We start from the raw sequence: 27357 nt of genomic DNA, 5'->3' as shown, positions 1-27357 counted from the left end.
ACTATACAAGAAATCACAGACACTATCGCCTCACTCCCACCAGGGAAATGCCCGGGCCCAGATGGAATGACCAATGTTTACTACAAAACATTCGCACCAATCTTAGCACCCTACCTGCAAAAGGTATACCACCACGCCATACAAATAGGACAACTACCACAAGAGATGCTGATGGCCCATGTCGCCACCCTTCCCAAACCAGGGAAACCCCCGAACAGAAGCCAAAACCTACGCCCTATTTCCCTACTAAACACAGACATTAAAATCATAGCAAAAATCTTCTCCAACAGGCTAGCACGAATTATACCCTCCCTAATTCAGGAGGACCAGGTGGGGTTTGTCGGGGGCAGACAAGGAACAGACGGCACTAGGAAAACCCTAGACTTACTCTATGCGATACAAGAAAGCAAGAACCCCAGTGTCCTACTGTCCCTAGATGCCGAGAAAGCCTTTGATAGACTCCATTGGCCCTTCCTGAAAGCGGTACTTCAAAAATTCGAATTCCCACCACAGTTCCTATCCACCATTCAAGCACTATACTCCACACCAACGGCTAAGGTGGTCAATGGTGGCTTTGCCTCAAAACCGTTCACTATCTCCAACGGCTCTAGACAGGGTTGCCCACTCTCCCCACTACTTTACATATTAGCACTTGAACCCCTTACGCAACTAATAAGAAACAACCCGAATATACATGGGATAAAATCCAAAGGTCAAGAATACAAATTGTCACTCTTTGCGGATGATATCCTGCTCACGTTGGAGCAGCCGCATATATCTTTACCCAACTTTCACGACATCTTATCCCGCTTCAGTGCATGCTCATACTACAAGCTAAATGTCACCAAGACCCTAGCTCTAGGCATTCATATCCCAAAACAAGCCCTGACGGCTCTCCAAGAGAACTTTAAATACGATTGGAGACATGACCATATTAAATTCCTTGGAATCTACTTTACCCCATCAACCAACAAACTATTCAAAGCGAACTACACCAAACTACACAAAGAAATTAAAGCCCTGCTACACAGTTGGAAGGGGAAATACATATCATGGACCGGCAGGATAGCCTCGGTAAAAATGGTGATCATGCCAAAAATCCAATACTTATTCCGCTCACTCCCACTCAAGCTCACCAAAGCCTACTTGACGGACCTGCAACGTAGTATAAACAGGTTCATATGGGACTACAAGAAGCCAAGAGTGGCTATGACCACGTTGTACAAGCCCCATGATCAGGGCGGAATGGGGCTACCGGACATAGAGAAATACTACAGAGCAGCCAACATAACTCCAATCATTGCAGCATCACACCGACAAAACCCTTTGACTTGGGAAGACCTGGAGAAACACCATGCCAGGGGGATCTCCCTCCCAGCGTTAGCATGGATACCGAACAGCCACAGACCCAAACCATCAGAACTGTTACCTACCACCACACTAACTCTCTCAATGTGGGATGACTACTGCCGAACACAAGGAATAACAATACCCTTTTCATCAGCAACCCCGATTGAAACAATACGCCAACTTATTCCGGATTTTAATCACAAACTCTGGCAGAGACATGGCGTACACACACTATCACAAATACTACAAGGAAACCACCTCAAACCCTTCTCGGTTCTATGTGATGAATACAAGCTCACCAACACAGCAACCTTCTCCTATATCCAACTGCAATCATGGATTAATCTCAACAGACCACAACAGACTACAACCACACCGGACCCACAATGGGCTAAATTAATACAAATATGCACCAAAGCTAAACCGGCAACGAAACTCATCTCGCAGATCTATGCCTCCGCAAACTCCGAAACTATGATGACACCGACCTCCTTCCAAAGGGCATGGGAAAAGGACATTGGCCAAAAACTCACACAAGATCAATGGCGAACTATATTTCAAGCCAATAAAAAACTTACCCTCTGCACAACACACATAGAACTCTCACGCAAAATACTATATAGATGGTACCTAGTCCCAACAACACTCAAACACAGCTACCCGAAAGCAACAGATACATGCTGGCGATGTCAAAAAGACCGAGGTACCTTACTGCATATATGGTGGCAATGCCCGTCACTGTTACAATATTGGACACAAGTCATAGAATTGATACTGAACTGCACCAAACTACGTATCTCCCCCACACCAGAAACACTCCTACTATTACTATTACCTCCAACACAGCATATACACACTAAATATCTATTATACCACATCTGTATAGCGGCCCTTGCTACCATTAGCAAAAACTGGAAACAACCTAAAGCCCCAACGATCACTCAATGCATCACAGCTATAGAAACATCCAAGAAGTATGAAATGATGGCACGGAAATCCAGCAGGACGAATCCCTACTGGATTGAAGCATGGAATCTTTGGGACCGAAACAAGCCACCGAAACCACACTGAAACGCTGATAACGAACCCTCCGCAAAATGATAAGTCTCCGCGACTGGAGGCAACCTAGAAACGCACATGCTGGCTCACATACACACACACACACACCACACACATGCACCGCACACACTTAGCACCTACACTGAGACCGTACACGATGATGATACAACAAAATTCTGCATTCACACAACCACCGACCCCACACGCTTCATACACCCACCCCCCTCATATCCCGACCCTATGAACCCCAATATGTCCACCACCGAAAATGAGGACTGCCCTACACCCATTATCCACAATAACCCGACCCACAAAAGAAGTCACAACACACAGAAGCACAAGACGGCTTACTTTAAATTTGTATACACCTGGGCAGGAATTCCTCTCAATGGGAAATGTTGAATATGGATATGGGCATAATCCCCTTGTCTCCCTCTTGCCTTCTGTACCCTCCTACCCCTAAGCATGATATTATTGACATACTGTGCATGAATATAAGCTAAACCCTTCCCTTCTTGCCTTCTGTACCCCTTACCCTTGACTGCAAAATAAAAATAAAAATTGTCAAATTCAAAAAAAAATACACTTAGAATGACGTTACATATATATAATATGTATATATATTATATATATAATAGATGTACATATATATATTATATATAAATACGTATAATTAAAATAATAAATAAATTAAATAATAAAATAAATAAATAAAATATTGAAACAAAATTTAATATAAATTATATATGCATATGTAATTTCATTCTAACTGTATTTTGTTAATAATATATATATATCGGTAACAAAATACACTTAAAATGACATTCTATATATATCTATATATATATAAAATACAAATAACCGCAAATATATATATATAGATAAATACATATAATTACATAAAAGATTACATCAGTATACACGTAGAATTTAAATACCTATAAATGCATATATATTAAAATTCTACATGTATATTTAAATAATCTTTTAACGTAATTATGTGATTTGATTAATTAAAATTTGATTGACATGCATGACAACACAGGGAGAAAGTGCAGAGAATTTAATTCGCAAGCACTATATTTGACCCTGTAACTCTCCAAGACACCATAAAACCTGTACATAGGGGGTGCTGTTTTACTCGGGAGACTTCGCTGAACTCAAATATTCGTGTTTCAAACTGGTAAATTGTATTACAACGATGATATTTTAAGTAAAAGTGACGTTTTTTGCATTTTTTACAAGCGAACTGCACTTTTATGGTCTATATTATTGTTGTAATATGTTTTACTGTTTTAAAACACTAATATTTGTGTTTAGTGAAGTCTCCCGAGAATAACAGTACCCCCCATGTACAGGTTTTATGGTGTTTTGGAACGTTAGAGTCACATATAAGGCTTGCATTTCATTTTTTTCACATTGAAATTTGCCAGATTGGTTATGTTGCCTTTGAGAGCGTATGGTAGCCCAGGAATGAGAATTACCCCCATGATGGCATACCATTTGCAAAAGTAGATAACCCGAGGTATTGCAAGTGGGGTATGTCCAGTCTTTCTTAGTAGCCACTTAGTCACAAACACTGGCCAAATATTCGTTTTTTGCTTTTTTCACACAAAAACAAATATGAACGCTAACTTTGGCCAGTGTTTGTGACTAAGTGGCTACTAAAAAAGACTAAACATACCCCACTTTCAATACCTTGGCTTGTCTACTTTTTCAAATGGTATGCCATTATGGGGGTAATTCTCATTCCTGGGCTACCACACCGTCTCAAAGGTAACATTACCAATCTGGCAAATTTCAATTTGAAAATGGAATGTTCTATATTTGACCCTGTAACTTTCCAAAACAACATAAAACCTGTTAATGGGGGGTACTGTTTTACACGTGAGACATCGCTGATTACAAATATGTGCATTTTTTTTGCAGTAAAACAGTATTATGACATTCACAGTTAAAATGTCAGACGGAAATGCAAATTTAAAAAAAATCTTATTTTCTCACATTCTTTTTACTTTTATTCATAATAAATTATGTTCCATATATGAATAGTTAATGATAGATTAAAGCCCTGTTTCTCCTGAACAAAATGATATATAATAAGTGTGGGTGCATATAATTTGAAAGAGGGGAACTACGGTTGGACAGACACATAGCCAGGGCCGGATTAAGAGCACACTGGGCCTGGTGCTGACAATTATGATGGGCCTAATTACGGAATCTTATCGACCAAAAACATTAAAACAATCATACCTCCCAAGCGTCATGTATCTGATGGAGATGGTGCTGGAGGGAAACTCATAGGATGCAGCTATAAGAAAACACATACTCTATGCTAATCTCTCTCTAATTTATATCTTTCATCTTTCAATTAAATCCATAACCCTTAACAGCAGTGTCCAGTGAAGCAGGCAGTCAATGGGCGGGGTAAAAGGGTGGCCACTGGTGCGAATCACGTGACCAGACCTGCCAAAAGGGGAGAACATGCCCAAAAAGGGAGCATGTCTCTCCAAAGAATTTGAAGGACAGCCTGGCATGAATGCATGTCAGGCTGCCCGCCAATCATGCAGGCTGTCCAACTAAGGGCATACTATGCAGGCAGCACCCTGAGCTTGACATAAATGCGTCTAATGATGCGCTCACTCCATGCTTTCTAAGGACTGTCCCCTAGCACTCGCTGGTCCACTTGTCTCCTTACCTTCTTACTAGCAGGCAGAAGTTCCTGGTATATAGTCTGAGACAGATAAAAAGTGTATGTAGTGAGTGTAGATGAATAGAGACATGCCACAGTGTTAGAGAGACCAACGTCTGCATTACTTAAACTAATTTTATTGTCAGCCAGTCCACACAAGTTTTGTTCCCATACATCCCTCTTAAGCTTCCAAACTTAAAGGGACACTATAGTCACCAGAACAACTACAGCTTATTGTATTTGTTCTGGTTAGTAGAATCATTCCATTCAGGCCTTTTGCAGTAAACACTGTCTTTTCAGAGAAAGTAACACTGGCTACTCCTTAGATGGCTGCTAGAGGTGCTTCCTGGGGCAGTACTGCCTAGTGTGGAGCACTGCCATTCAGTGTCTCTACCCTCTGCATGCAGACACTGAACTTTCCTCATACAGATGCATTGATTCAATTTATCTTTATGAGGAGATGCTGATTGGCCAGGGCTATGTTGGACTTGTGCTGGCTCTGCCCCTGATCTGCCTAGTTGACAGTCTCAGCCAATCCTATGGGGAAGTATTGTAATTTGCTCAGACCACCACTTCTGATGATGTCAGCAGACAGTCAGTTCAGAGGCAGAGCCAGCAGCTGCAGACTTGAATACAAGTTATATTTTACTATACTTAGGGAGGCAAGAAGGGGGCAGGGTGGTGGTTTTAACATAATAGGGTCAGAAATACATGATTGTGTTCCTGACCCTATAGTGCTACTTTAAGCAAGAGTATGTGAAGAGTAGTTAAGGTTGCCACCTTTCTTGGAACAAAATACCAGCCTTAATCCTTTGTATAATCACAAGGAGTGACATCAGAGAAAATTCTGTAAAATCACCAACAAACTACTCACAGTTTGATTCTGCTGTATAGATGGATTGCTCCCAGTGTCTCAGTCTCGCAAGTCACCCAGTGTCTCAGTGTCCCTATGTATCACAGTGTCAGTGTCCCCATGTCGCCCAGTCCCCTAGTCTCCCAGTGTCTCAGTGTTCCCATTTCTCCCAGTGTCTCAGTGTGTCCCCATGTCACTAGGACACTGAGAGACCTGGGGACACTGAGAGACCCGGGGACACTGGGAGACATGGGGACACAGACATTTAGGGAAACTGGGAGAAATGGGGACACAGACACTAGGGACACAGACACTGGGAGACATGGGGACATTGAAACATTTGGGGACACTAAGACACTAGGGACACAGACACTGGGAGACTATGGGACACTGGGAGACTATGGGACACTGGGAGACTATGGGACACTGGGAGACTATGGGACACTGGCTGGGAGACAGACACTTGGGACACTGGGAGACATGGGGCAGTTGTGGACATAGACATGGTGACACTAGGCACACAGAGACATGGGACACAGACACTGGGAGACTTGGGGACACTGAGACACTAGCGACACTGGATGGGGAACACTGGGAGAAACCGCGTCCCCATGTGTCTCAGCATCCCCTTTTGTCTCAGTGTCCCCAAGTGTCTCAGTGTTCCCAGGTCTCCCAGTGTCTGTGTCCCCATGTGTCCTAGTGTTTGTGTCCCCATGTGTCTCCTAGTGTCTGTGTCCCCCTATGTTCCCTAGTGTCTCAGTGTCCACATGTGTCTCAGTGTCCCCATGTGTCCCTGCTGCCTTCCCCCCCCCCATCCCTCACTTATCTGAGCTGTAGAGCCGCTGTCTGGACTCTGTGCTGTGTTGCTGGTCCCCACGGATCAGTGAGTAGTACAGAGAGGCAGGGATATGCATAGACATAAAATACTAGACGCCGCATTGACTGCTACTTCCTATTGGCGCTGATGAGCCGCAGGGCCGCCATCTTGGATCGGTCACAGTGTGATCTGCAGCATAGACATATATAGAATATATATGTCTATGATTTGCAGAGCAAGGTCCTCAAAGTAAACATGGTTAGTCTTAAAATCCACCTGGAGGGTGTATAGATCCAGTAGCATGATGTTTAATCCTGGGATATTAAATAAAATTAACTGACATTTGCTGCTTTAAGACCTCTGTGGTTATTTACGTTATCGACTAAGTTTACTCAATACATTGAAATTATTTGAATTTCCAGATTGAAACTATGCGTTGCATTTGGATTTAGGTTTGCTAAAATTATAAGTTTAGTGAACTAACCCCACAATCCCTAATCTTAATATACATGTTCTAAAGTGGGACTGGATCTTTGCCTGATTTGTAATGTATTTACTTTTCACCTATTTTTAACTAATATGGATTTTGGAACTGTGCAAAATAAAATGTAGATATTTACAACTCTTTATTATTGTGAGCTCTGTCTTTTGCACTTTGAAGTCCGCATGGAGAGAGCATAAAGAGAATAGGAGAACAAACAATCACATCACTATTTACTAAAGTGAGATTTGTCACTAAGGCAAAGTAAATTAAAAAAAATTAGGGACAGAAGTCCTAATATATAGACATATATGCCACACCGGGTGACCGGCCCAAAATGGCGCCCGCATTTCATGGCCCCCCGAGGTCAATGCGGCGTCTAGGTATTATATGTCTATGGGGATATGCTGTAACTTCATATCCCTGCCTCTCTCCACACACAATGACCCCTACTGGCCGGTGCTGGTATTGCAGAGTAATCTCCACTTATTCTGAGAGAAATACCTGCATTTGTATTGCCAGTATTACTGCAATACCGGCACGGCCAGGCAGTCTCAAATACCGTCTGTGCCAGTAAAATACCAGTCAGGTGGCAAACCTAAGAGTAGTATGTGTGTTAAAAAAAAAAAAAAAAAAAATTTTTTTTTTTTCAATGGGCCTATTCCATGGGCCTGGGCCTGGAGCTGCAGCTCCATCAGCCCCTATGTTAATCCGGCCCTGCACATAGCGCAAATTCCAGTTTTTGTTTACGTTTTGTTTTGATCAGAATGTGCACTATTGACTCCGTCCTGAAGGGGTTAAATTTGAAATTCACTTTGAATTAATTTTGAATTTTCTCTTTAGTGAATAATCCCACTAGTGTTTATTCATGTCAGGAGAATGGTAGTTTCACCACTATTAAGGTTATTCACAAAAGTGAGAATTCAAAGTAAATTTCAAATTTAAGGCCAGAATAGCTGTTTTGAAAGCACAGCTGACTTAGAGAACTTTTCTAGTTCGGCTATTTTGACCTTAAATGTAAAATCCTCATTTGGTGTTCTCACGTTAATGAATAACCCTGTATATTTTTGGTACAAAATATGCCATCCTGTGGACTTTCATAGTATTGCTAACATTGCCACTAAGATTCTGGGTTCACATTCTGAAACTGGCCACATGGATGCCATGTGACCACAGCTACCGTGGGACAGTCTATTTGCTTCTTTAATATTAAATAGTAATCAGTCAGTCACCATATAAATATAATACCAGATGTACAGTTTAAATTATGCAATGATATTGATTCACATACACAGCTTGCAGTTTGGGCAGCGTTTAAAGGGAGTATGGGTGTAGTTCGGGAGGGATCACAAGATGCTCATTTAACAATGTGTACACTTTTAAGATCATTATTTATCACTGTGTTTTATACATCAATAAAACACTTTTTAATATTGCAAAAACTGTTCAATATGTTTTTTCATGGCATTTTTATTCTATATACAGACAGTGAAACCTCGGAACTCGAACGTAATCCGTTCTCGAGGGCTGTTCGAGTTCCGATTTGTTTGAGAACCAAATAAACATTTCCATTAAGAATTAATGTAAATGTTATTAATCTGTTCCAGACACCCAAAATTACAGCATTTAAACACAAATTTTACAGTATAATAATGCCTTACATGCATAAAAAAAACATATAGGAAAAAAATAATAAACACAATGTGCAGTAAATAAAATAAAAATGTAACTTCACTTCACCTGTAATGATGAGAGTTGATGGCGTAAGTGGAAAGGAGAAGCAATATTATTGGATGGGGATAGGTAACTGTTCTTCTGGCATTTAAAATGTGTCTAAAGTGAGACATAGCTTTAAAATTGAACATGTTTGTGGCATGATTATCGCTCGTGTACCGACACATTTTTTTCTCAAAATTTTTGTTCGACTACCAAATAGTTCGAGTAAGGGACCGTTTGAGTTCCAAGGTTCCACTGTATTAGTAATATTGTGAATAATTATTGAGAGTTGTAAAACTCTGAAGGCTTGATCCCCACTGTCATGTGTTGCCAATCTCAAGTTGTCACGTTGGCAAACTGTATGAAAGGTTTCTCATGAATTTTGAATAAAACCAAAAATTGCAATGGCATTGAAAGCGGAAACTTCACCAATATGTGAAATTTGCGCATTGCAAAAATTCTGAAAATCACCAATAACTCGTGTTATCCATTAAAATTGATGCTACGTTTTCTTTTAAATGTACAGTAAAGATTCAGCAGTTGGCATCACAATCCAGTTTTGGCCAGGCACAGCCAGGGAACACATCGCACTGCAGGGGGAGAAACAGAAATAAAATGTACATTTCTATGACATGAAAATCCATCTGAATGAATAAATACTTTTAAGCTGAACTATTATTTGAGACGTGCCTGTTACATAAATAGCTCCTTTTTACACTAAAGGGTCACTCCATGACCATTTCAGTGATTTGAAGTGGATATGGTGCCTAGAGTTAAACCATTTTGCTGACGGAGGTGTAACTCTACCCCAGGCAGCATCAATGGGGTGTTTAAGCGCTCACAGACAATCAATAAGCTGCATTTGTCTTCAGAGCTGCAGAAGCCGGGTGTCATAAACTTTGCCTTGGAAGAAACCCAATAAGAGGGCAAACCATTGTAAAACGGTTCGCCCACTTAAAGGGAATGAAGTCAAATCTTAACCTCTACAACAGGCCGTAGTGATTATGATAGTTAAAGTAACCCTTGATATTTTGTCTTTAAACTGTTAATGGGTTATCACTGAGATTCACCAGTAAATGCATAAACCGTTTTTTTTAAACTAGCAGGATACAATTTATCAGTTCGCTTAACATTGTGCACGGTGAGCAGAGACTTATGGGAAATTTAACCCAAGGCTGGACATTCCGTATGTAGAGCTTGAACATTTTCTTTTTTCAGTCACAGTCTAGTAACCCCATGGATTTACAATCTTGGAACTTACATCCAGTTCTTGCTCTTCAAGTAAATGGTAGATGTTATCAAGAGAGAGTATGACTAATGATCACATACATACTGTACCGGGCTGTGTACACCCAAACCTGATAACCTCTTGCCTAATGTAAACTGCGCACATTGTCTAGTAATCCGGCTGATCGGAAAAACAGTAAGTTTACTTAGTGTTCACTAGGACACACGGCTGTTTTGGCAACAGTGAAGGTGTAAGTAAGGTTGAAGGTGGGTGCTATGAATTTTAACATCACGAATCCAAGAAATGTTGACAGAGAATATCAAAATTAGAGATTAATTGTATTTGTTTAACTTTCTTCTGTTAAATAAAACACATTAGTAACCCCTTAGTGACCAAACCGTTTTTCATTTTTCTTACCGTTAAAGGACCACTATAGTGCCAGCAAAACATACTCATTTTCCTGGCACTATAGTGCCCTGAGGGTGCCCCCACCCTCAAGGCCCCCTCCCGCCGGGCTCTAGGGGGTGGAAGGGGTTAAATTTACCTCTTTCTCCAGCGCTGGGCGGGGAACTCTCCTTCTCCATATTGCCGTCATCGGCTGAATGCGCATGCGCGGCAGGAGCCGCGCGCGCATTCAGCCAGTCAATAGGAAAGCATTATCAATGCTTTCCTATGGACGCTGGCGTCTTCTCACTGTGAAAATCACAGTGAGAAGCGCGGAAGCCCTCTAGCGGCTGTCAATGAGACAGCCACTAGAGGCTAGATTAACCCTATTATCGACATAGCAGTTTCTCTGAAACTGCTATGTTTATAGAAAAAAGGGTTAACCCTAGCTGGACCTGGCACCCAGACCACTTCATTAAGCTGAAGTGGTCTGGGTGCCTATAGTGGTCCTTTAAGGACCAGGGCTATTTTTACAAGAAATGCAACTTTTACTGACAATATCATCGCTGTAATATGTTTTACTGTTTTGAAACACTATTATTTGTGTTCAGCAAGTCTCCTGAGTATAACAGTACCCCCCATGTACAGGTTTTATGGTGTTTTGGTTAGTTACAGGGTCAAATATAGTGCTAGCAAATTAAATTATCTGGATTTAAAGCCTGGGTTGTCAGGCAGGTTCCCCAAATTGCAATCAATAAAATTACTTAATTATGTAAAATATTACATAAATATGCAGGTAGAATTTAAATATATATACATATTTATATATTTGAAGTCTACGTGTATATTTATGAAATTATTTATGTAATTATGTATATGTACATGTGTATATTTCGTATTATTTTTTATTTATTTATATATATATATATTCATTCTAAGTGTATTTTAATATAAATATATATATATATTTATATCAAAATTCAGTTAGAGTAAATTACATATATATATATATTTTTATTATTTGTAATTTTTTTAAATGTATTTTTAATTAATTATGTATTTTTACAATATATATATACAATATATATAGTTATTATATATATATTTATATATACACATGTGTAATTTAATTATATGTGTATTTTTATATTAATATATGTATATATTAATATAAAAATGCACTTAGTATGACAAAATATATATAAGATTTATATACATACAGTATATTGTTATTTTGTTTTTAAATTACTAAAAAAAAAATGTATTTAACAGATGCAGGGAGACAGCCTGTCAGTTCAGGCAATCCTCCTGCAGGCAGATGCCTGGACGCCTATTGGGGCCATTTATATCAAAATACAGTTAGAATAAATTACATATATATATTTTTTTTTATTATTTTAAAAAAATGTAAAAGTATTTTTAATGAATTATGTATTTTTTATAATATATATATATAGTTAATATATATATATATATACACACATGTGTATGGCCCGCGGGGGTCTAATTTGCCGAGGGGGGACTGTCTGGGCTGTCAGACAGCCCCCCCAGAACGTGAGGAACATTGATCGCTGGCGGGGGAACGGCGGCGATCGGGTAAGTAATTAAGAATGCCACGGACGTACTAGGCACGTCCGAGGTCCTTAAGGAACATTATGTCGGACATACCTAGTACGTCCGCGGTCGGGAAAGGTTAAACTGGAGTGCAGGCTATTCTGACACACTACCTTTTATCACCACTAGTTTACATTCCTTGTATTGAAATATATTTTAGGCATATCCTTAAAGAATCATTTGCAAAGACATTGATGATGAGATCACCACGTGGAGGCGCTCTTCTGAGGGAGCAGTAGATGTGAGTTATACTTATCTGATGCTATCCCCCCATAGGCAAGCAAGATAATGCCTTGTTCCTACAGCTGTTGATAGCGACAGTTGGGGGGTTTGAAAGAACTTGATGGTGGATTCCCTGGATTTTTGCAAGTTTTGTCAACATAAGGCTTTACCGTAAGACAACATAGTCCCTACTCTGTCTTACGATATGTTTCCACTTGATCAGCATTTAATAAAGAGAATGATTTAACAAAGATAATAAAGTTTGGGGTGACAAGGCCACATTAACCCCCACAAGAAAAAAGAATTGCTGGTTTCTGTAAAGGAACACTCCAAGCACCGTAACTACCCAGCTTGCTGTAGTGGCTGTGGTGGTGCCAGGACTGCATTGGCCTGCTCTCAGTGTATGCAGTCAAACTGTTACCTGGGGTCCGCCAGGCACTGGTCGCCAACCTTACATTGGTAGAGCCACAACTAGACCTCTCTCTAATAGATGCAAGGATAGGATTGTATATTCTGAAGAAGTAGGGCACTCTCCTACGAAACGCGTTAGACAAGACACAGTGATTCATCAGGACTGAGTTCCAGCATACTGAGTGTTTACCAGCAGAGAACCGTATTCGCACAGGACCTTTGGCGCATTTGCTGAGTGGAGCCGTTTGCAGAGCACGTCCCCTGGAGAGAGATCTTTATCGGGACGCACACAGAGAAGCCCGCCGTCCTCACCGGCAGCAGGATTTCTAAAGCTCATCGGCCGACGCCAATCCACATCAATCCCAGCCAAATCCAAGGGTTTCTACACTTTTCTGAGCCTCATTAGACTGGTAACAACTGTATGAACTGTTCCTGAATTATATTTTTATATATTCTCATCTTTTTATCAATTAACTGGTTTATGTTATACACATCCAGTTTGTACCATTGCTTTCTACTTTCTAGTGATACATTTTCTGTATTACCCTAGCATCCAGTTCCTTATACTGTACTGCTACTATATTTTTAAACATTTGAATCGCATCTTTGAAATATACAAAGTATAATATTTGGAGCGGATATCAACTACCCTGTTTTATATCAGGGATAGAGATATTTGCACTGCACATATCATCGGCTGCATTTTTTTTTTTTTTTAATATTTCGTTTTTATTGTGTTTCAGCACTTGTGTCACATTGCTTTCAAAGCGGAATGTATAACAGATAAACATTATAAACATTATAAACATCCTTCCATGGTATAGTTTAACCAGATGTTACAGAGAGTGCAGCTTTACGGCCATATCTTGGTTTGCAAGTCACATATAAAGGGAGTAGGAACATTGGATGGCAGCAGGTGTCTTATCGCTGTAGTCTGGTGGGTATATAGGCAAGCCAAATCTGGCTATTTTGGATACCGTGTGTGAGTACTAGGAAGGGTTTAACCCCTTAAGGACACATGACATGTGTGACATGTCATGATTCCCTTTTATTCCAGATGTTTGGTCCTTAAGGGGTTAAAAATAAAAATATGATACGAAAGGGAGGGGGTAACTAGTGTTGGGAGGGGAAGGGAATGTGAGTGGGGGGAGGAGTTTGGAATGCTGCATCACCACATCGGCTGCATTTTTACTATTCACCTATTTCTATTTTTATCATTTTTGCATTAATATATTTTTTATTTTATTTATTTTTATTTTATTTTAATTATTATTATTTTTTATTTTTATTTTATTTTATTTATTTTTTCTATTCTTTCTCTCTGTTTTTATCTGTTGCTTATTCGATTCATCTTTTGTTTTTACTATCATTCTACCACTTTTCCCTCTGTTTTATTTTATTTTATCTTTGCCACTAGATCTGCCACGCATACTATGTTAGTTTTCTTAAAGGCATACCACACATTTATTATACCTTAAAGTCGCAGCACGCATTTATATACCTGTAATTTCTATACTTGTACCTTCTACCATACCCAGCCAACATCATAGGTTAGCTCCTGGTATCTGCATACTATAGCAGAGTGTTCTATTTATGTATAGGTTTTAGTGAATCCCTATTTTCCAGTTTTGAGCGACCTACTGTTAGTCAGACTCCCTCTCCCCTGGGCATTACATTAGGTATACCAGAACTGTTTATTCGTATATTGGAGTGTGCCTGCCAAAAGAGCTCGTGCTGTTTGCACAAATGGGCAGATTTGGACAGCAAAGAAGGGAGTAAAAAGTTCTTATCTGATGTCAGTCAGAAAGCTTCAGTATTTTTTGTCTTATAATTGCTGTGATTTTTTTTGTCTTATAGCTGCAGTAATTGTTTGTCTTATAGTTGCAGTGATTTCTTTTTGTCTTTTAGCTGCAGTAATTTTTTGTCTTCTAGCTGCAGTATTTTTTTGTCTTATAGTTGCAGTGATTTTTTTGTCTTCTAGCTACAGTATTTTTTTGTCTAATAGCTGCAGTAATTTTGTTGTCTAATAGCTGCAGTAATTTTGTTGTCTAAAAGCTGCAGTGATTTTTGCTCAACACTACATTTACAAACAATTTAGTGCAGGGACATAGGGCAGAGCGACTGCCTTCCTGCCTGCAATGTGAGTTGGTTGTTATGGTGTATGGAGTGTTTCTTTAAGCTGATACTTTGCAGTCTGGCAGATAGTTTCTCCTGGAAGCCCTGTGTCAGAATGCCACGATAAATCACTTCAAACAATGTATTTCTACTGCTCGGATTAAAAGACTAGCAAAGCATTACATTACACCATTTGGCACTCAGCATTCACCATGGTCATTATTGGTTTGTGTGAGGCTGCTTGGCCATAAAAAGATATTCCCATTTTCCTGTATCCCAATGAACAGTTCTTGCGCCACCATCACTCCAGTGTCCGTTTAGAACCCACTAGAGAGCAGTGCATATGACAACATGATCTTTATGGGTCTTTGGTTCTTGGCAGACCCCGTTCCATGAGCTGGTGTGACACTTACAGTTCGCTAGGTAAGTTCTCATCTAAAAATTTGGAGAACTAAATTATCATAAGGTGTCTTGTTATAACAGTTACGTAGCAAGTCGTAAGCTCCGCAGTCCAGGCCATCATGTTTGCCTATGGAGATAGAATAGCTACGTGCTTTCTATTTTACTGCTGTCAGCAATGGATGTGTCAGAAATATCCGAAAACCACTAATTGGAAGGCTACATAGTGTATCTTGTTGGATAAGGATTCAAGATCTTTCCTACATACCTCTCTGCCTGTCAGGCTATCTCTGCTATTTACAAAGTCTGTTGACAGTTTGTGTATTTACTGTTGTTTGTGCATTTTAACCTTTTTGCAATCTCGTACTGATCTGCTGTATGTGCCAACGTGGCCAGTGTACCAATTCAGTTCAAAGGATATAGAGTAATTCTGATTTACAATATAGAAACATGGTAGAATTCATTAACAATATAGAAACATGGTAGAAAATATGCCTGTACGTGTCATCAGATCACATGTGTGACAGGAAGATGATATAAAAATAGCTGTGCGCAGGTTTCTGCATTCAATGCAGTGTAAATGTTTAAAGGTCTTCACCTAAAGCAGGAATGCTGCAATAAAGAATGATGAAAAGTGTCAGAAGACACTTGTCCCTTACAGGTATCCTGAAAAACAGTGGACAAGCACAAATGACTGCGATATATTATAGATATCTTAAAAAAAAATGGGATTCACAAATCACTTCTACTTTAAATTATGTGACATAAGAGAACAACCTTTACAACCTGTAAAATTAATTAAATTAGTTCATACTAAAAAATCACCGGCGTGGGCGCGTCAATATTTTTCCAAATTCCTAACAGTCGTTTTTTTCTTCTTCCTGGAGTTGATTCATTACTGTATTCTAAAGGGTGCATGAGACTATAAAACAGGACTTTATATCGGGTCCAGTAAAATAACTGGAATCACATGGTGTGAATGCAGATGTGACTTTTATAAGCTTCCATTGCAGAATAATATGAAGATGAGAGTAATCTCACTAATCAATGATTGACAACCGGACGGCTTACCATTCGGAAAGGAACGCTGAACCTTTGTAAAAGCTGTAGTCCTCGTTTTAAGTGTAACTTGCTTGTTAGATGGAATGCAAAAGCTCTCATTTACATACAATCCCTAAAGCAAATTAAGACGAAAAATATATTTTTCTGAGTTGAAGACTTTTTCCAATTTGATTAATTTTAGCCTAAAATTTGTAAATCTGCTATCGTTGTTCAACAACTGTGATATTAATAAATAACTCCATGAGTCTTGTGGGTTTCATTGAAGTGTTTAGTTTTGAGAGTAACTGGTCTGATTTTTGTGACCAAAGATGGCTCATTTATCTTCTGGATAGACTGTGTGATAACTGAACCTCTGACTTTTTGTAGGAATCCTCTACAGCGCATTGTAGTGCTTTTGGTGCTACGAGCGCCCTACGGTAAGTAGTCAAACCCTTTAGAATGGTTTAACTTCATACCTGTGGTCCATTGGGGGCAGTCCCTACCTCCTTTTAGAAGCCAGGATTGCCAAAAGCACCTGTTTAGGAGCCAGCTTTAGCTCTCCTGAGTTAAGCCATGCACCTCCAGGCCTAACTCAGACAGAGAGCTTCTGGCTCTACTGTATGCTGTAGTTAAGACATTGGGCAGTGCCCGGCAGAACCCAGGTGAGAAGTCAATTCATTCTAAAATGGTTTAGCTACTTACATTGCATGATGGAGGGTTGTCAGCTCCCCTTGTAGTGGTTATGGGATTCCTTTAATCATGCACTATCGTTGATTTATACAAGTAACTTCATTAATGATAATATGCTAAGCTAAGGTTCTGATAAGAATGTAAAAGGAACATTCCATTATATAGAGTATTGAGTCACTTCAAAGAAGTGACTCTCAGTGGCAGAAGTACCAGAGTCATGATGGTCACTATTGTGACTGAGCCCTGGAGTTCTGCCTATCAGGGGGGCACAGACCAGGCAGTGGTCCCTCTTGCAAAACAAAACAATTACATTACACAGCAACTGGCCACTGAGGGTGGGGGGGTTGTTGAGCTCTTCATTCATGTGTGCCGCAGAGGCGCGTCAAGCTGTCATTTCAGAACTCATTGCCTCGCACTTACCTCTTCCTGCACGGAGACAACAAATTCTGGCTGAGCTGCCCCCTAACCTGCTAAAAGCACCCCTCAGTCCCCAGGATGCCCACAACCCTTAGAAGTGCAGGGGAAGCAGCAGAAGGCTCAGAGCCAGAAGTAGTGGCACACAGGATGAGGGCGAGTGATATACTATGCCTAACATCTCCCTGCACACATATAAGGCTGTCTCTCCTTCTCTGTCTCCCTCTACCTATACTAAGTGTGTCTCTTTTCCTCTCTCTGTCTCTCTTTTCCTGCCTTTGTGTATCTCTTTCTCTCTTTCTTTGGCTCGCTGTCTCTGGCTCTCCTTTTTGTGGGTCTTTCTTCCTCCCACCTTCCTGCTCTGTCTCAGTCTCTCACTTTCCCTTCCTGGCTCTCCTTCTTTCTGTATGTATCTCTCGGTCTCTCCCTCTCCCTCTCTGGCTCTTCTTTCTGTATGTATCTCTCTGTCTCTTACTCTCCCTTCCTGGCACTCATTCTTTAACTCTTCTTTATGTGTGCCTGTCTCCCACTCAGCCAACCCCACACACTATCACACTCAGCCAGCCTCGCACATCCAACTATAAACATACATATCTCAATAAGTCAACCAGCACACAATCACACTCAGCCACCACAATCATCCCACTCATTAAGAAGGAGTGTCAATAGGGCCCAATGGTTCTTAGTTACGCCCTGGAACATCTATTATAAGCTATTAAGCAAACAGTGTCAGTTTATTTACCAGTCCCAAGGTATGTATACATTCCTGGTTCCATTAATGTTCTGCTATCCCAGCTGTGTAGAGAGGAGAAATCTTAAGACCACATTTGGGACAACAGAGGACAGAAAACAAATGTAAAACTGTGCAATACTAAAAATGAAGTGTATCAGTAAAGTTGTATACTCAGTAGAATCCACAATGACTCCTTATGAATCTGTCAGATGGAGTCATAGAACATAGTTATTGTTTGCAAGCACAATTAAATGCAGTGTATGCTCCACACCACAGCTTAGATCAGGGATAGGCAACCTTCGGCACTCCAGATGTTGTGGACTACATCCCCCATAATGCTCTCACAACCAAAATGCTAGCAAAACATCATGGGAGGTGTAGTCCAAAACATCTGGAGTGCCAAAGGTTGCATATGCCTGGCTTAGATCCTTTCTGGATTAGATTCCCTTAAAATCAAGTAATAAACTCTGATGTCACTATAGATCATGTAATGAAAAGCTTTCCCCATTCATACGCATTGCACATTATGGAGGCCTTGCTAGTAGCAATGACTACTAAGATCAATGCATGAAATAATAAATTGGTATGAAGCGCTTAGTCCTATGGAGCAATAGCTTTCTGACCATTTTGTTTCTTTGTTGTTGATATGATCACGTTTGCGCACTAGTGACCGGCTGACAAATACCAATTTCACGCCATAAATGGACAACTAGTGACGCTCTTGTTCTATATGTTTAAATCCCTGAACTTGGTTGCCAAAACACTGAGTTGCATACACACAAACATAGTTATTTTGGAATGAAGGGCAGTGTGCATTCTGTATGTGTCATGTGATTGTACATGTGAATTTTGCATTTAAAGCCCCACTAACTAACTGCTAATAGATATCCTGCTTCCTTTGCGTGAAGTCAATAGAATTATCCCCAGAGTCTTTTAGTCTCTTGTTCCATCTGAACTTCATTCACAAATTATTATTGAATGTACTAATTGTACATTAATGGAATGGCAACCTATGGACTAGAAGCCAAGCCATCTCAAAGGATGAATGGATCCATTTGGCCAAATGCGCCTGTAGCTCTTGTTCCATTAGACTTCTTTTTAATATGCCCTTGGGATGAAAACACACTCTAAAGAGCGTTCTTCTTTGAACAGAAAAAAATATTTCTTCCAACTAAAAGCTTAGACTCCGTAATAAATCATCACATTTTTAACCTTTTGTGTTTGTATGATAAAATAAAATAAAAAAAATTAAGAAGCCAACGTATGAAATACATAGATCGGGTACTTTAGCATTCGTTTAAATTTAATACGTAATTCCTTATTTCTAAATATAAAAGAATATCAGCAGAAAGTAGAATTTACTTTTTGGAGTGGAGTGGAGTGGGCCAGTAGGGGACTTGCAGTGCCATGAAGGCCAGTAGCTGAACTAACCAACCCTGTTTAGGATTATATTTTCCGACTTTTGACTAGTGTCATGCGTCACAGTTCCAAATTCGTAAGCTTTTTTCTACTGCTAACGTCACCAAAGTCAGAAAAGTTATCTTTATAGTACTTATAAAGGACATTTCTGGGATACATATTATGTGCATTTTTAAAGTTGTGATTTTGCTAGTTGATCATCAAGGAACTGTTGGTGGTTTGTACACATAATCAAGTCAAGGCAGGTCTTTGTGGTGTGCATTTGTTAATACTTACAAATAATTTAAAGTATTAACTATTTGTAGACTTGTGCATTTGATATCAAGCAAGTTATGATATGTCACAATGATGGGTGATTCGTCTACAAAATTAGCGAAATGGGCAATGGAAAAGCCATTTAATTTGTTTTGAGATTTGGAGTTTCGTACATGTCGTGCCTTCTCCCCACCACCAAAAAAAGGATTGATGAAAAAAAGATATTTGATGGTTAGGGGACAACCACTTCTCACGGTCAAGTGAGAAGTGACCATGGGGGAAAAAAGGAGCAGTGAAATAGTCTATATTTATACATTATATATTTTGCAGTACACTGATATGTACATTTTCACACCATTTCGGTTCGTCTGAATAGTTTTTCCTCACTTCAAACACAAAACAGTGTTTTAAAGTAACCTTGCCTAACAAAATAAGGTGTCAGTTTGCAGATGGCAATTAAATAGCGTATAACACGCACCTCATTTTAAGAAGGACATTTCCCCCCCTCCCATAGTATTCTCCCCCCCTCCCATAGTGTTCCCCCACCATCATCCCATAGTGTTCCCCCCCTTTCCATAGTATTCTTCCCCCCTCCCATAGTATTTTCCACCCCCTCCCATAGTGTTCCCCCCCTCATCCCATAGTGTTCTCCCCCCCTCCCATAGTGTCCCCCCCTCCCATAGTGTCCTCCCCTCCCCTTGTCCCATAGTGCACTTTCCCTCCCCTTGTCCCATAATTACTTACCTGTTTTGAAGCGCGGGCCGGCTTCACAGCGCGCACCGCGGTACAGGAACTTAAATTTCAGGTTCCGGTTTCCGGCGGGACTGAAAGGAAGTGTGCACACTGAGTGCGCACTTCCTTTCAGTCCCGCCGGAAACCGGAACCTGAAATTGAAGTTCCAGTACCGCGGTGCGTGCTGAACACCGGCCCACGCTTCAAGACAGGTAAGTAAACCTTCACATTCGCTCCATAAGACCCACAGACATTTCCCCTCACTTTTGAGGGGAAAAAAAGTGCGTCTTACGGAGCGAAAAATATGTTTATCGGCGTATAACACGCACACATCATTTGCCCCCTATTTTCAGGGAGAAAAAGTGCGTGTTATACGCCAATAAATACGGTAAATATTACTGTATGTTCTTGTCCATTGTGATGATCTGTATGCACAATTCACATAATTCCTTTTTATGCACACATTGAAACCCAATCATACTAGTCCTGCATATCTTGGCCTTTAAGTAGTATGACCCACTTGGCTAATAAACGTTAATGTGGAAACCTATAGATAGATCAGCTAAATATAATGTGACAAAAACAATATATAAAATACACTTTTTTACACTATACTTCAAAACTAAACTTATTTCCTCTGTTTAGCACAATAGAATGCTGGGATATTTTGAGTAAATCCATCATTGTGACTGGCTGCTGACAAGCTCTCTGCAGCCTTTGTTTTAATACAAATATAGCCACAACCACATTAAAAGCTATCATATCCTCTCCTGGTAATAAAGCTAAGCATGATTTAAAGGAAAATAATATTAACATGTTATGATTATAATATTAAATCAAAGTTATGAAAAGAACCAGAGTAACGGTGCCAGTTTAATATCTCTTCTCTCTCTAAAAATGTACAAGATTTTCTCTTTAACCTAGTTTCAAAGTTTTTGTTATATACTTATTATGTTTGTTGATGTAGCTTATTGATTATGTGCATTAATCCATTTAGTGCCAGAGGGACACAACCATATGTTGCTTAACCCTGTTGGAATCAGGGTCATTCATTAAAGTGACAATTGCCGATTATTTGAAGTGAATACAAAGTGATTTAGAATTTTAGGGCCAATATTTTAGCCAACATTTTTAAAAAACCTCCAAGATGCATTTTACGTTAATTTGCCTATTTTGGCCTATAATCTGGAATTAAGTTTGAATACTTAGGTAATAACCCTGTAAAAAGAACTTTAAGGAAAAGCAGACATTAACAGAGTACCAATGAAATGATTTATATCATGGGGACAGGAGTGCGATAGCCAAGACTTATACATCCTTATACTGATTCTCCTCTTCTTATGTGTCTTTTAGGGTGGTCAAAGAAGAGATCTCAGACGACAACGTCAAGCTCCCTTGTTTTAATGGTAGAGTGGTATCCTGGGTAAGTTTAATATAAATATCTGTGAATTCTTTGGTAGAATGCATGGCTAAAATGAAATGAAATCTCAGACAGAACATATACCTAATGTTATTATAGACAATACATTATAATTAGATCTATTCGATGACATTGGTCATTATGCCGTAATGAATAAAAGTGAGAGCACAATACTGTAACAGGGTATACTTTGTCTCTTTCATGCATGAAAAAGCATATATCTTTTTATATCACAAGGATTTTTGGATAGTAAATACATTGATAAAAACAGATCTGCACTCACCAGTCAAGCCATAAGACTTGCTTTTTCCCCCCACATAAATCTCACATTTGCAGTGCTGTTACTGCTGCGAGGGATGCTGGGTAGGCATGTGCAAATTAGTTCAACAAAGAACCACAATTTTGCCTGATTTCTTCCACTTTATACATGGATTCATTGGAGTATATGTCTGTTGTATACAACAGTTTTGAAACACAACTCAGGAAGAGATGCAAAGCCAGTGAACCACTCATGGACAGCCATTTTGTTGTTAATGCAACTCATCAGCATGAGCATGAGGTTGGTTACTAGCTTGCTATTGAGGCTTGTTGTTGGAGCACAAATAAAAAAGTTATGGAGGGAGGCGAGAGTGGTTGAGAACCCCTTCCACCTGAAATCAGTGGGTAGTAAATACATAAGGATTTTTGGAACAGACAACAATTGTCTCATAAATGCAACAATATATTGCTGGGGATAATTGTGGGTAAAGTTATTACAGGACTTTTGTTTAAAAAGATACCTACTATTTTATCTCTGATTCTAAATTCTTGTGGTTCAACCTAAATTTCTAATTCAAAACAAAATAACACACAACTATATTTCCTTAAAATATAATTTATTGTGAATATAACAATAGATGCAAAAGCATTTATCAGTTAGCATACAACTGTAACAGAGAACATTGCTTTAAAACATGTCCCATTATAATTGCCATAGCAAACAGTGTAATCCGGATAAATGACAATTTAGTTTGTCTCAAATCATTTATCACCAACAAATTAGCAAAGCATAATGTATTAAAATGTAATATTGTTCACCTTGGTATGATAGGGCATCACGTCGCAAAATATGCTGTAATAAAGAAGCATTAACCATATGTATTCTAAGAGTTTAAAAGGAAATGCAGTTGGTGTTACTAGAGATATCAATTCCCCCAAAAAATATTTTTTGGTTGTGTAATAATAGATCAATAATTGAAGCTAAATCAAAGGTTAATTCACAGTATATGCATAGCAGTTGGACATGCCGTTAGCAAACAATAATGGATGGGTTACTGCAATACTTAGGAGCAAACATATTTATCATTAAAACCCACATTTACTGCTCCCACGGTGTATCAATGCTTGTACTTTACACAATCTTTAGTAATAGCCAAATCTTTCCACACATGGTTTCAACATAAATTAAGTTTTTCCAATACACTTAGCAACCAAAACTATTTCAGCTTAGAATTACAAACTGACAATGTGCAAGATACACTACAAAGTGGTAATAAAAACGACTATAAATTCCTTTAAATTTGGCGCCGTTTTCGCAGCGGTTTTCTTCACTTCCGGGTTCGCTGTGCATCCGTGTCATGTGACCAATCGTCCAGTCACATGATTCTGACGTCATACGCATCGGCGTCACTTCCGGTTTTTCGGTCACAGCTTAGTTACTGACAGTCAATGCTGGCGATTTCGCCATATTGGAAGAGGGAAAAGAGCCACTACATGCAGAAAGTTTAAATATAAAATATCATATACATTTTTAATACATCTCAACATAAAAATAATTTAGAAAACATATTTATACATATACTAGTGCTACATATAGCACAGTTGCATCACAATGTCATATCAATAATATTAGGAGGATTAATCCCCTTAAAGTGAAACACACTTCTACAGGTTAATAGTAAATATATAATTATACAAGGAGATTTTCCACAAAAAGGAAAGATGTGTACTACATCTGTAAAAGAGGAGACAAAGGATATTAATAAAAAATCATTATTAAATATTAATAAAAAAAAATATTATTAATAAAAAAGGGATTTATTTTAAAAACTATAAATGAGGATAAAAAATGGAAGTAATAAAAGGGGTGAAATTTACAAAGTCAGATAAGTGCTGTCATTTAAAAATCGACGTTGAGTCCGCCGGGAGACAAAGTGTCCAGATTAAATATCCACTTCATCTCGCAGCGGTTCAACGTCGATTCCAGACCCCTTCCCCTCCAATGGGCTTCCGTCCTTTGTATGCCAACAAATTGAAGTCCGGAGGGGTCTCCTCCATGGCACTTTAAAAAAATTTAATGATACATTGTGTTTTAAAAAGCCCCTCCTGATATTATAAATATGCTCACGTATCCTTGTCTTAAGGCACCTAGATGTTTTCCCAACATACTGGAGCCCGCAAGGACACGTGAGCAAATAAACGACACTCTTTGAATGGCAGGAAATAAACTAATCTATCTTGTACATAGGGTTACCTATCCTAGACTTAAAATTCTCAATTTTACGATTTAGGGGTTTATAATTTTTGCAGCCCATACATTCACCACAATAAAAGAATCCCTTTTTTCCATCTTTAAAGGATTCTAAGAAATTGGTATTGGTAACATCTATATAGCTTGAAGTCAGTATGTTTTTAAGGCTTTTGGCTCCCCTAAATACCACTTTCGGTCTATTATCTATGAACGGGTGAATTTCTAGATCCTGTTGAAGGATGTGCCAATTCTTATTTAAAATTCGTTTTAATTGTTTCTGATCCTTACTGTAGTTAAAAATAAGTGGTATAGTAGAATCTGTTTTGTCTTTCATTTTAGTCGGTTTATATTTCAGAAGGGAAGTCCTATCTAAATCTCTGACTTTGTTTAGATCATAATTCAGTTTCTCTAGCTTATATCCACGATTTAAAAATTGTTGTTTCAGAGTGTCTGCCTGGTTGTCAAAAGACTCCAAGTCGGTACAGTTCCGTTTGAGCCTTAGAAACTGTCCCCTTGGAATATTCTCCAACCATGGTTGGTGGTGGCAGCTCTCTGTGTGGATATAGCTGTTTACATCTACTTTTTTGAAAAAAGTTCTCGTTTTGATGTGGTTATCCTCTACAACGCTTTTCCCTCTTCCAATATGGCGAAATCGCCAGCATTGACTGTCAGTAACTAAGCTGTGACCGAAAAACCGGAAGTGACGCCGATGCGTATGACGTCAGAATCATGTGACCGGACGATTGGTTACATGACACGGATGCACAGCGAACCCGGAAGTGAAGAAAAACGCTGCGAAAACGGCGCCAAATTTAAAGGAAGAACCACTATAAAAGCGAAAAGAAGTTAACAGCAACCACACACTTTGACAAAGACCTGGAGGTCGAAACGCGTTAGTGCTGTGGAAACTTACCTATGTTATTTTAGCTTATTTTATCTCTTGTATTGTATCCAGTAAAGTTGTATTTACCTTTACCCAATTGGATATCCTGAATTATTGAGAGGCTGGAAAACGAGCTATCCTGGTGGGGAGCCTGAAAGCCTGAATAAGCTTATTATTCACCTGCCATTGAAGTCAGAGCCAGCTCTATGTGGCTCTGCATACTGTGAGTGACCCATTACCCTCTTTTTATTGAATTTCCTTTTAAAACAGTGTTACACTATATATATATGTTTTTATTATAGGAAAATCAGGAGGTGTTCCACTCATCGTATTAAGTATACCATATTTTGTGTATATTCTGTTTGCACCCCCCTTATACTTCTTTCTTTCACTGTACTTGGAGTGCCATTTAGTGATTTTAGGCACTGGGGGTAGTTGCTTACTTTAAAAGCGCCAATCCACCATTTCTGTGTTGTGTTTGTATCCTCACAAAAATGTGTTAATCCAAACCTTTACAGAGGGAGTATTGCCTCAAATGACCACCAAACAGTTTAATATCTGTTACGGTATGCAGAGGAGCTTTCTTGTGCGAGTCTGGAGCCTCTATCACCGACCTGCGGCTCGAAATTAAATTTGGGCCTACAAGCTTGAGGTGGGTCTCGAAGAGGAGAAGCGGCCGTTCTCCTTCCTGGGCCTTCTGCAATAACTGAAGAGGTGCCCCGTTCACCCCCCCCTTTGGACCTGTGGGGGTTATCCCGGTTCCCACCAGGGAAAAAGCAACAGTGGACCTTGTGGCGATACAGCTAAAATCTACTGGGACAAAGCATAACGGCGTGGCGCTGTTAAAATGGCCACCACAACAATCACACACTCAGTGAGCAGCTGGGAAGCCAAATTTACAGCTACCTTTGACGCGATCTGCGCAGCATTTTGGAGCCGATTGGAGACACGTCAAGCAGAACGGATACTCACCGTACCCTCGGTACTCACCGTACCCCCTGGGCTGAGAGTCACAACGGGCGCGGCACCCATCAAGCAGCCACACGCAACCACGATCCAGCACCCACGGGCACGGAAAATCAAACGCGGACGGCGGACTGCGCCATTCCCGGTCTCTGTTTGCTCCAGAGGAGGAATGAACTCGATCCCCAGGAGTGACCGAACCAGCGGACCCACAGAGCAGGCCCACCTGAAAGCCTTGAAGCAGCAGGGATCATCACATAGGCATGTAGCCGTCGTAATGCACCCGAGCTTCCCTATCCACGCGATGATCGTAGCCTCAACCCAGCACAAAACCGTGACGGGGAAACAGAGCCATAGTGAACTTTCTGCGTGCACCTTGAGTTTGCCGACTAACGGAGTAGGCTGACCACGCTTCTTTCACTGTCTGCAGGCCCACACTCTGAGCACCGTCTGAGATCAGTGGATGCCATTTGACATAATAGACATGTTACCTTTTATATGCAATTCGTAAAGTCTGTTAGCCATACGTTTCAGCAGGACCCAGTGGTATCAAAGCTTAATAGTTTTATAAGATGATCCAGCAAGTTTAAACATTTTATTTTTACAAGTTTGTAACTCTATTATAATTTCTTATACTAGGCATGTTTGCAGTTAGCATGTTTCCTAATAGCCTGAAGCAACAAGCACACTCACCTAGCACTCAGTCTGCTCACTGGGCAAACTTCATACTCCTGTTTTAATTTTACCTTACCCTAGAGAGTTTCCCAGGGGCATGAATATGTTATATAAATGTGCATCTAACTATCTCTCGTAGTTTAATTATCTCTACTCTGCTAAGGTTGAAGTAGACACGCCATTCTAGCCTGTTTCTACACAATAACAAAAATGTGCAGTTCCTAAATGCCAAATGTAATATTTTTTTGTTGATCCATACCTACGTACTGTTGTGCCACTTCA

At 39.7% G+C, this 27357-nt stretch overlaps 1 protein-coding gene across 5 annotated transcripts in view; it reads left to right on the top strand.

The window, feature by feature from the left end:
* DVL1 (dishevelled segment polarity protein 1) overlaps positions 1 to 27357 on the top strand; it is a 174371-nt gene that overhangs the window by 53494 nt on the left and 93520 nt on the right. For all 5 annotated transcript variants that reach the window (XM_063436309.1, XM_063436308.1, XM_063436310.1 and 2 more), the window contains exon 2: positions 21979 to 22048. In XM_063436309.1, coding sequence (XP_063292379.1) covers positions 21979 to 22048 — 70 coding nt within the window. The remainder of the gene's footprint in view (positions 1 to 21978; positions 22049 to 27357) is intronic.

Source organism: Pelobates fuscus, chromosome 11 (assembly GCF_036172605.1).
Source record: "Pelobates fuscus isolate aPelFus1 chromosome 11, aPelFus1.pri, whole genome shotgun sequence".
In the NCBI taxonomy this organism is placed as follows: domain Eukaryota; kingdom Metazoa; phylum Chordata; class Amphibia; order Anura; family Pelobatidae; genus Pelobates; species Pelobates fuscus.
This window is presented reverse-complemented; position numbering and strand designations above follow the sequence as displayed.